The following is a 10,930-nucleotide window of genomic DNA, read 5'->3' as shown; positions in this document are numbered from 1 at the left end:
GGAACCCTAACTTCCTCAAAGTATATCTCTGAAGTTATAGCAAACAGGGTCTGCAATTTCTACCACATGCACTTATATATCTCTCCCCTATCTCCTCCATATTTCACCATATGATACATCTTACTAATGAAAATTCCAATCTGACATGTTTGAACAATATTTCAGGAGCATTCAGGAACCGTAACTTCCTCAGAGCATATCCCTAAAATTACAGTGAATCAAATTTCTATCGTAGATGTGTGAATATCTCCCTTTTATCTACAACAAGTTTCAGGGTATGAAACATTGCAAAAGAAAACTTCTAGCAAAAATTCCAAGATGACTCGTTCACTTTGCAAATCATATTTTTTGTCCAACTTTAAAACCCCATGAGTATTACCCAGATTTTATTGTGCACCTCATATCTATTCTTGCTTGCATTGTCTGGAAATGCACTCATTTATCCTTTATTTATAGTGTTTCTATGTTCACTTAGGGGGCTAACTTGTAAAATTGGTCAAGCCGACTAGGATGACCAACAATTTTTGGTTGGATTATTCTAATAAAATATTTCATATCTCTTCATCCTATGGAGTTAGAGGGAGCGACATATATCATTGGAGAATTCTCAATATAATATTTTCAAACATATGTACTATGCTCCCATTTCAACTAAATATCCATAGTAAAATTCCTTCAAAAATAGGGTATCCAAATTGGAAATTAAACAAAAATTATGAGTATCCAAACAATATTTCCAAGAACATTCATCTGGTAATCATTATCTTAGACATCTATAGTCGCCCCCTATTTTTGATGTCGATGACAACAATGTTTCCAACAATCCCACCCTACTTTGACATCAATGACAACACAATATTCAACACATCTACAGATTGGATGATGATGTGTTAAAGAAAAAATGAAATGTAATTTTAGAGTGCTCAATGCCTTTATGATTTTAGAGATGCTAGTCTTGTCTTTCTTATGAAGGGATATTGGCTAGAAATATTGACGGGCTTAGAGGTTAGGACACAATGTCACCTACATATTGTACTCATTTTGTCATAGATAAATTTGTTTGGATGGGGAAGATGCTAGAACTAATGGTTGCTTTCTAAGCCCATTGTTACACACTAAGGGATCGATATTTCTAACCAACCAAGCTATTTCATTGATGAAAATAAATGCATCTTGGAGGATGCCAAGAAGGAGAGAGAAATTGGTTTTAACATGTTTACTTCTTTGGATAATGCATATCAAAGGCTTCTCTTACCAGTATGAGAGTTATGAAAACTTCCTTTCATATTAGAAAACTTCGAACGCAATTGTAAGAACATCTAAGATGGAGGGGTATTGGCAAAATAATTCTAAACTTTGAAATAATTTTCATTCTACCATTTCCCTTTTTCTATAGTGCATTATATTTTTACTTTCTCGTTGTTACAATATGTACATATTTTCGTATTTTCTTCTATTGAACTTGTACATATTATTTAACGATATCTATGTTATTGTGTAGGATAAAATATTATTTATCACACAATCAAAACTTGGAGGAATATGTACATATATTGATTAAATAGATTCAAGGGGTTTTAAATTGGTAAGCTTCACGCAATGAGTGTTTTAACAATACACTTTATCACCTAATGCTTTGTCAACTTAGGGCTCGAGCCCATTAGAACAATATACTCATAAATCTAAATTTAAGGACAAATTGTGATGCAATAATTAGTTAGAGGGAAAAGGAAAATTAAGATATTTTAACGAGGTGATCAACCATAATCTAGAAGATCAAAAGTATTAAAAAAATCAACATTGCTAAAATAAAAATAAATTCTCATGAACTTCATAAAAAAAATGGGCATTGAACAATTCCCAAAATGCCATAGGATGAAAGCATCTATCATCTTTACAATACTTGGAGAGTTGAAAATGAAAAAATAAAATCTTTTAGGATGTTCAATATATATCTAAATTAAATTTCAATAATACTATGGTGATCTTGGAGAATTCCTATTAATATTTTTTGAACTAAAAATAAAACTCTAAAAGAACCCAAGTAACCCCTTACTTTTTAAAAATCTAATAAAACAAAACAAATTTGATTTTAGTGGATGTTAATCTCCTCATCGTTATCTTATGAAAATATACTTAGTAGATTAAATTCTAAGTGATGTTGAATTGGCATTTTAACTTTATATTTTTTAATAAATTACTCATTCTAAATGTGCAGGTCTTCACAATTGGAAATCATATTGTTGATAAATTGTTTTTAGAAATCATTGTATAGAGTGTATGAAACATTTCGAGCATCACTCATCATCTAGAATAAACAAAGCTTGCATTGATGAGTGGAGTGTCCACCCAAAACCAATGTCACATGGTTCGGGTTCGAATTCGAATTCAATTAGTTAAGTGTCCACCCAAAATGTGAGATTTTTACACTCAAACAAAATTTGTATTAATAAGTGGAATGTTCACCCAAATCGTGAAGCATTTTTACACTTAAAAATTATTTCTCAACCAAACTTAATCAATTTTTTAATATAATTTAATATTTTTACTATTTTTTAAAAATAATTTTTAATATAATATTTTATTAAAATACAGCGTTCAAACATAATCCAAATGATTAAAGAAATTTAAAAATGAAAAGATAATTTAGATATGCTTCACATTAGTAATGAACAATAATAATTCATGGAATTAGTAAAAAATATCAGTGAAAAGGATCAAAATTCAATTTAAAAAAATATTAAACCCTCCCCATCGACTCTATGTTAGACATGATAATGGGAAATTTGAAAATCAACTGAAATCCTTTGATGTTGGGAAGTTTTTTTTTTATGTTTGTTCTTCATATTATTCTTTTTACTATTTGCCAACTTAGACAGCATCATATCCTTCTTTGCCCCTGCAGTTTTTTTGGCTTTTGTCAAGTTCTGCTTTGTCTGTAATTGCAATGCTAGCATCATTTGGAAAGAGAGTGCCAGGCACGCGAGCCTTCGATATGGTAATCAACAGCAGACTAAACACTATGACAGAGGAAATAATAGACAGCACCACAGCTAAGAATTGTGTAAATGGGTTTCTGACTTCATTTGAATATTTGATTGTGGCAACAGCAGCACCAGTCAAAGGAAATGTATAAGCCCACCAAGCAATAGAAAATCTGCAGATAAGACAAAATTATGTTGTTAAACACTTAGGCAGCATAACAGGAGACATGAAAGGAAAGAAGAGGTATTATAATATGGTATCACGTTTATCTGTAGATTTCAAGAATATTTTAGAATCTTATGAACAGGAGTAAGGTTAATGGTTTCATCTATTTTATCAATAAGATTCAGAAATATTCTAGATATTTTCAATAAAAATGAAATGAAGGAATTTAAAAAAATGAAATTATTTACAAAATAAAAAAATGTAATACCTGAAACCACGAAAGAAATTAAATCGAACAACCTGATGTTATCAACAAATAAAATTTCCTTTTAGAAAGTTTTTTTTTTTCGTCAGAGTAACAACGATCTTGATAGAAACTTAAAATCAAGAATCTTGATAGAAACTTAAAATCAAGAAGCTAAAGTTGTGTAGTTACCATAGAAGTGTACAGAAAGAGGGCAATGAAATAGGCAAGTTTTGAAAAAATGTCGAATTCTCCTCGAATTTTTTCCCAAGCCACAGATGCCACACTGGGAGTGGCTACAAATAAGAAAACAACAGGATGGAGCTCTTTAGGAAGAGTTTCATTTGTGGGTAATCTCTGGTAAAGTGTCACAAAAAGCACCATGTAATGGGCCAGCCCCACAGCAAATATAAAAATAGCTCCCTCCTTCCATCCAGTTGCTGCTCCAAGCAAAGCCCCAACAAAGTTTCCAACAATTGCCAAATAGTTTGTAGGGTTAGCTATTTCAGATAATCTTCTATGACCTCCTAGCATCCACTGGCCATATATCTTCAGTTCCAAACAAAGAACAGGGGACATAAAAGCACACCATGTAAAAGGATGTATAGATTTTGCTATCTGTGGTGGCACCCCAAGTGCTAGGAACATACAAGCTATCCATGGTGCAAAGAAGAAATTCACTCGAACAGGATTATAGTACTCAATCCGAACTGCTTCAAAGTAAAATATGCACTTCAGTGTATATACCACAAAAACTATAATTAGTGTCACAAGTCCTAGACACCACAATACCAAATTGATAATTTCAGGAACATGTAAAAACTCCATGGACGGTATTGCTGCAAGTGTTTTCCAAAGAATAGCTTGACTGCCAACACCAAGACAGATACCAAAGCATGATATTGGAAATCGCAGAAGAAATGGCCATAGTTGGTCAGTGGAAATCACCAACTCCTCCGAGTCCTGACCAAAATTAATAAATAATTGGAAAATAAGTCCTTGTTGCATTGCCAAAAACATGTAATTCATTGCCTAAAATAGAGTTAATATTACGCATGATATTTTCTTTGCCCTAATGTGCTCTTCTTATAGAGCATAGCCATGGTAGTATAGAGGTTGCATTTTACATGCAGGATTTCTTCATTCAAAACAGAGGTAAGCATATAATGAAAATCTGTCCATTGAGAATGCCCTGCACAGGAATCATTTTTGCAAATTGTCTTGTTTGGCATAGAATATTATTCTGAGTAGAAAAAGCATCTTAAATGGGTGTGAGACAGAATATTGAAATAGTAAGAAGTCAACTCAAGAGAGCTTTCTTTCCTCTCTTAATTATCATCAGCTTGCAAAGGCCATTTATGAGATCATAAACAAACTATAATGATGCAATCATTGTAGTTTCTTGTCAGAATCATATTGACCTTCCGTGGTATCAACTATCACTTATACACTCAGAGAAATAGATGGATTTATTAATATGTTCATAAACATTTATGTTAAAGCATCCAACAACCAATAATGGAGACACTCTTCTAAGCATGGCTTATTCAAAAATACATTGGAATTATTATTTTTTTAATAACTGAGTTTCACACTTTATCTAGGGGCAAAAAAACAAAAATATGAGACATAGTATTAGAGACATGTATGCATAATGTACATCTATTTAGGCCTTCCCATCCGTTTTAAGCCCATTATCCCAAGCCGACAATTTGTTTCTTAATGCCATCCACAACAATATTGTTACTTTCAAAGGGTCATAAAATTTCCACATACTTTGCTATCACCAAGAATTTAATCCTTGAAAATCTACTTCAACTTGTGTTTTCTATAGCAATTTCACTTTGTATTCACTAGACAAGGGGATTTTAGTCTTGCACAAGGAGTTCTCATCATCCTCTATAATTCGAGCAAGTTTTACCTACAAAGCCGAGCCATTTTACCACAAGCCTTCCATCTAGACCCAAGTCTACTTCAGACTTCTAGCACGGCCTTCTAAACTTGCCATGCCCCTGCACTTTGGAATTCCAAAGAGAGAAAATACCTTGATCGTGTGGAAACTCAAGGAGATCATCTGAAAGCATGTAGTCTTCATTAGCCCTAGTCCTTCGATCCTCTCCTATCTTGATCTTTTTGTGATTCCCAATCTTCCACTTCATCCATTTGCTGATACGAGGGAAAACATCCACGAAGGATTTCCAAACTATAGAAATATTTTTATGGATTTCCCTCAAATTCTAAACCAAACCTCCAAAGAGAGACCACCCATATATTTTGAAGTCATTACCAATCCCCAAAGAGCTTGTTGTATGTGAGTCTCCAAATATTTTTAAGCACTAAAACTATAGATATTTTTAATAAGATACTCCCTACACTCTTCAATTGAGTTATACTTGACCACATAGCTACTGGAATGCCTTGTAAATCCTCGTTTTTAAACAAAAATTACTACAAACTTTTTATTCTGATTTTCATTAAAATCCCTTTATCCTAGATGTCTAATATACTTAGATTCTCTCAGACCAACTTAAAAAAACCAAATAACTCCACAAAACAACCATCTTTAAACCCAAAAAAACATGTGACCTTCAACCTTCTCCGATAACCATAACCATAACCAATCATCAAAACATTAAACATTTGATTTTAAAAAACCAAAATAACAAACATATTTACACAACACTGAATTAATTATTCTTTTGATAATAAACAGTATTCCTTTATCATTACTCCATTAAATATTATAAGAAGCAAATATATTTCTAAAACACTAAACAATCATACCAGGCCAGCAAACAGTTTTTCAAATATGATTTTAACGAACGCAACACTTCATGTTCCATAAAGTTCTATATTAACAATTGATATTGATAATATGCTGAGGCTTGCTTATTTGGAAATGGTTAAACCATGCAAAGGATTTTAGTAATATATGATAAGTGGGGAAAATCTTAGTCTCTTGGACATGGATGGTATGTTGAAACTCATGAAAACTGAAGGCTAAGTTTTGATGCTTAGCTTACCCGAATAATCTCCAACTCAGGACCCTGCAGAGCATCAAAGAAGCGCCTAACAGGCAAATATTCTATCTCAGGCTCCTCTGAGTCCAGGACTTCATCATCTCTTTCTCGTGGGATGCTAAGAAGGCGAGAAAGATGACGTTCGAGTTTTCCAGGTCTTGTCTTAAAATATGCATAGTTGTCATCCTTTCCTCTGTTGCCACTATCACTTATAACTATTCCACTGGGCATTGCTTTAACATCTGTGTTCCCTGCAGGTAGGAGTTGTAAATAAGACTTTGTTTGTTTTGGTGAGGTTTCTGACATAAAAAAAAAATTTAAAGTTTGGTAGGACTATATTTTTATCATGTCCAATTTCTTACTTTGATTGGAGATAGCACAAAATTTGAATCCAAAATTTCCAGTTCAGTAAGAATTCATTTCCATGATCATTATTAATTGAACTAACCCAAGGAGACCAAATAAAATTAAAAAACATATATTTCAAGAATTTATGTTGAGCCTTTATATCTTCAACAGCTTTCTGATCTTGAAAACATAATTTCTATGCTTTTCCCATCTTGAAATTTAGCAGGTAAAGATCCAACAAGTTAAACGAAATTACATAAGATTGGAGAGAGTTTACCTGATACAACCGATGACCTTAATTGACAGGAAGGATGCTCAGATTTAAACGGGCTTTGCACTGTTGCTACTTCATCAGAAATATTTCTCTGGAAATCAGCCACAACATTAATAGTGCCTAATGAGTAAATAACCGATAAGAAACTGTAACCTTCAAAACATTTTAAACATCAGAAATAAATTTGCAGTATTGTCTTACACTAGAGAATTTAGTTCTAAAGGATATTGTGATGTTACCTTGGGGATTACTTGAGAAGGTTTCTCAATATCACTATCACATTTCTCAAATATTGGACTTGCTTCAGATGATATGAACTTCAATGATTGTGGCAGACTTTCAGGAGGTGCTCTTTTAACTAAATTGACGACTTCAATGGACTTCATATTGATACATATTTCAGGATCTGTAAAATTCATCTTGTGTGTCATGTTAATGTATTACCTGATGTTAAAGCAATTGCCACAACAGAACTTTTAGCAACAGTCATAACCAAAAGGTAAACTATATTTACCACCATAAAACAAGGATTGCTACAAAATTGCTGCATGAAACATTTGCTGCTAAAAGAAATCGGGAAACAGAAAAGACTATAATATCCCTACTAACAAAATAGTGATTGTGTAAACTGCAACATACAGGAACATCCCAGGACTTCGACAAAGTTCAAAGCATTTTATTTATTTCCCTTTTAATTGTTAATTGCTAGTATTATCTCTCTGAGCCATATGAATTTGAGAAACAAGAATTCCAAGATAGCTTATCCACTGTGGAACAGAACATGGAGAATTTGGCAAATCAGTTGTTGAACTCTGTATTAAAATCAGAAAGAGAAATGGACTCCAATGGAGAGGTAGAATATGAAGATTCTCTCACAATTGGATGGGTTAATACAACCCCAGCTTATGCCAAACCTGCAACACATGTACCACCATGTAGTGAAAGTCATAAAGCTTAGCAACTCGTAAGTCAGATAGTCTCATGAAGCTCTAAGAATGGACAAGCTTAATGGAATCATAATACAAAATGACAAACCATGGACAGGACAAGCCTCTATAACTAAGTGGCTATTGCCATAAATGCTGGTGTAAGAGAAAGGGCACTTGGACTAGGACTAACTGTAATAGCCACTCTCAAAGTTATCAACGAAGTTGGAGTTTTTATTTCCCTTGAGACTAGCTTTTCTCTGGTTATCAAAGCATTCAAGAATTTGAATTATCTGACCAATAAGCTCGCACTGCAGAAATCCAAGTGTGATCCAGAGTCTAGGATAATTTGCAGCAAGCTGAGAACCTCAGCAGTGATCCTTAGAAATATCCATGGAACACCCAACGGTGCAAGAATAGAGCAAAAATAAGAAACTGATAAGCCATATGAATTTGAGAAACAAGAATTCCAAGATAGCTTCTCCACAGTGGAACAGAACATGGAGAATTTGGCGAATCAGTTGTTGAACTCTGTATTAAAATCAGAAAGAGAAATGGACTCCAATGGAGAGGTAGAATATGAAGATCCTCTCACAATTGGATGGGTTAATACAACCCCAGCTTATGCTGAACCTGCAACGCGTGTACCGCCATGTAGTGAAAGTCATAAAGCTTAGCAACTGGATTGCCAAACCTGTGACATCCTTGTACCACTATGTAGTGAAAGCCTGAAAGGTTAGGAATCTGATGGAAGATTTTGGGGTTAAATTTCTTGTTTTTTCCCAAAAATAATTTCAATAATTCACTAATTAATTTTTTTTAAATAAATGATGGGCTCCGTTTTTATAGAATAATATTATTTTACTTAAAAGTTCACCAAATTTATAAAAACTATAAAATTATCACAAATGTCAATATTTTTAAAATTATTTCTAAGTTAAAATTATTTCTAAATAAATTTCCTTTTTCCTTCCAAGCGATTGAAACTCTATTTTCATTACCCTTGCTGACATGATATGACATGCCTTACTTTGATGGCAAATTCACTGCCATCTACTTCATAAAAGCGAAAAATCACCAGACACATTGGGAACAGTTCAAGCAATTCCACGCTGTGGGATATAAACAGGAACAACATAGTGGTCCTTTCGCGACATTTTTTTAGAGAGCAGAATTCATTGGCGGACTAGTTCTCAAAGCGTGAGATCTGGGCACATCCTGGGTTTTATTATTATGAATGTCTGGTTCAGGACTCTGTCATTTCTGTTTGTTTGAAGGACTATTTTTGCCTGATTTGTCCCAAACAGGCGATCATGTATTTTGTTTCTCTGCCTGGACTATGAGCCATTCTTTCTGGGTCATTCGCTGCCATATGCAGGGGCATTTTTGTTGTTTTTGTTCATCGGGAAGGCGGTTGATGGGCGAGGTCCCTGACCTCCGTATGCTCTCAGCTTTGTATTTTTGTTTGCAGCAGGGAGTATGTCTGTGGTCTATGGTCTGGTTCACTCTGTTTGACATCCTTGCAGGTTCTGGAGCTGTAGGATTGGGTGCAGAGGATTTCTGCTAGATGTAACGGCTTTAATTTAATTGAAATTTGTTATTTATTTCTTAATTTAATTGGAATTTGTTATTTATTTCTTGGGAAAAAAAAACGATATATACAATGATACTATCTAGAACAGAGGCAAAGACAAACTGTGAAATGTTTTTTTATTTTCCAATGGCCCCATTCATATAGGAATTCAATCTGCTGGCAACGTATATCAGAGCCTTATAAAGTTACATATAGAATGAATTAAACTTTTTGTTTGAGAATTCCAGAATTTTCTGTGTAGAGGTTTTTTCTGTCTCATGTTTCGAGTAGACATTTCACCTATTTTCAAGACCAAAAAACAGATTATGTTTAATATGGACCATGGACATTCTGCCCATCTTCAAAACCTAAAAATAGAGACCAATGGTGGAGGAGGATGAAATATTACTATGGAGATCTCAAAAAGTACCAGCAGGTTACCTGTGAAAAGTGGTACATGTCAAAGCCAGTGAGTGAAAGGAGAAGATGATGTTCAAGCCAAGCCTTTAGTAAATGCTAATAAGAAATTTATGACAGTTGGTTTGTTGAGCGAAGGAAACAATGTGATCTTCTTGGAGACAAAAGCATCACTTTCTGGCCAAACCAATCAAACAGGTTGGTTGTCAAAAGTGTTGCCCCACATGGGTGTGTATAAAACATCTTTATTGGAGAGGGAATTAGAAATGAAAAAAAAAAAAAAAAAACAGGGGAAACAGATAGGACAGCTAGTTTCTAAGGATGTGCATGGACATCTTGTCAATGAATAAAATCATTGTAGAGGAGATACCTTGAAAGGATAGACCAATGAACTAGTGGCTTAACTACAGGGCTTAGATATTTTACAAAACTAGATTTTATCTCATCCTGGATTATGTCTGATATTTATTTTTTAAAGTGTATTTTTTGATTTATTTATTTTTAATAATATATTGTGATTTCTATGGAATTAGGCAATATTAATGAGTTGTTTTATTTTTGAGTTTGAATGTAATTTTGCACTTTGTTTATGTTTCATGATTTTGATTGGTTTTATTTGAAGGATTTTTAATTGTGTTTTGGTGACAATTTCGATCTAAATGACTTAGGAGTGTTTTGGTTTGATTTCATTTACCTTAATGTCTTAAGTCTTGTATAATATAATCCATAGGCATTGTGTACATTGAATTGATTTTGGTTTATGTTTCAACAAGCTATAATGTCCATGTTTTGCATAGGCTGTTGTGCCTTATTTGCACGGATCAATATCAAAAGACAAACTAGAACCATATCCATTTAACACATGACATTAGAAGTTAGGTATTAGATCAACAAGTGAGTAATAAACAAATGACATATGCACATACAAATGGAATGCGGCAATATTAATAGGTTGTTTTATTTTTGAGTTTGAATGTA

General features: G+C 33.4%; 1 protein-coding gene across 3 annotated transcripts; it reads right to left on the bottom strand.

Annotated features, from left to right (window-relative positions):
• Positions 1-2,680: 2,680 nt before the first annotated feature.
• On the bottom strand, positions 2,681-10,024 carry LOC149160167 (S-type anion channel SLAH3-like). Of its 3 annotated transcripts, XM_089433656.1 has the most exons (7): positions 9,977-10,001; positions 7,276-7,480; positions 7,040-7,127; positions 6,418-6,665; positions 3,587-4,357; positions 3,419-3,450; positions 2,681-3,157 (listed from the first exon to the last, which is right to left on the bottom strand). In XM_089433656.1, exons 2-7 carry the CDS (start codon positions 7,465-7,467, stop codon positions 2,872-2,874), a joined length of 1,617 nt encoding a protein of 538 aa, XP_089289782.1. In that variant the 5' UTR covers positions 7,468-7,480; positions 9,977-10,001; the 3' UTR covers positions 2,681-2,871. The 3 variants fall into 3 exon arrangements, with proteins under 3 accessions (XP_089289782.1, XP_089289781.1, XP_089289783.1); XM_089433655.1 differs by lacking the exon at positions 9,977-10,001 and having other exon boundaries at positions 7,276-7,646; XM_089433657.1 differs by lacking the exon at positions 7,276-7,480 and having other exon boundaries at positions 2,682-3,157; positions 9,977-10,024.
• Positions 10,025-10,930: the final 906 nt, after the last annotated feature.

The sequence above is a fragment of the Pinus tabuliformis genome, chromosome 5_2 (assembly GCF_031772625.1).
Source record: "Pinus tabuliformis cultivar Carrire ecotype Pingquan chromosome 5_2, CPIR1, whole genome shotgun sequence".
Taxonomy (NCBI): Eukaryota; Viridiplantae; Streptophyta; class Pinopsida; order Pinales; family Pinaceae; genus Pinus; species Pinus tabuliformis.
The sequence above is the reverse complement of the archived record's forward strand: the minus strand, read 5'-3'. Positions and strand labels throughout refer to the sequence as shown.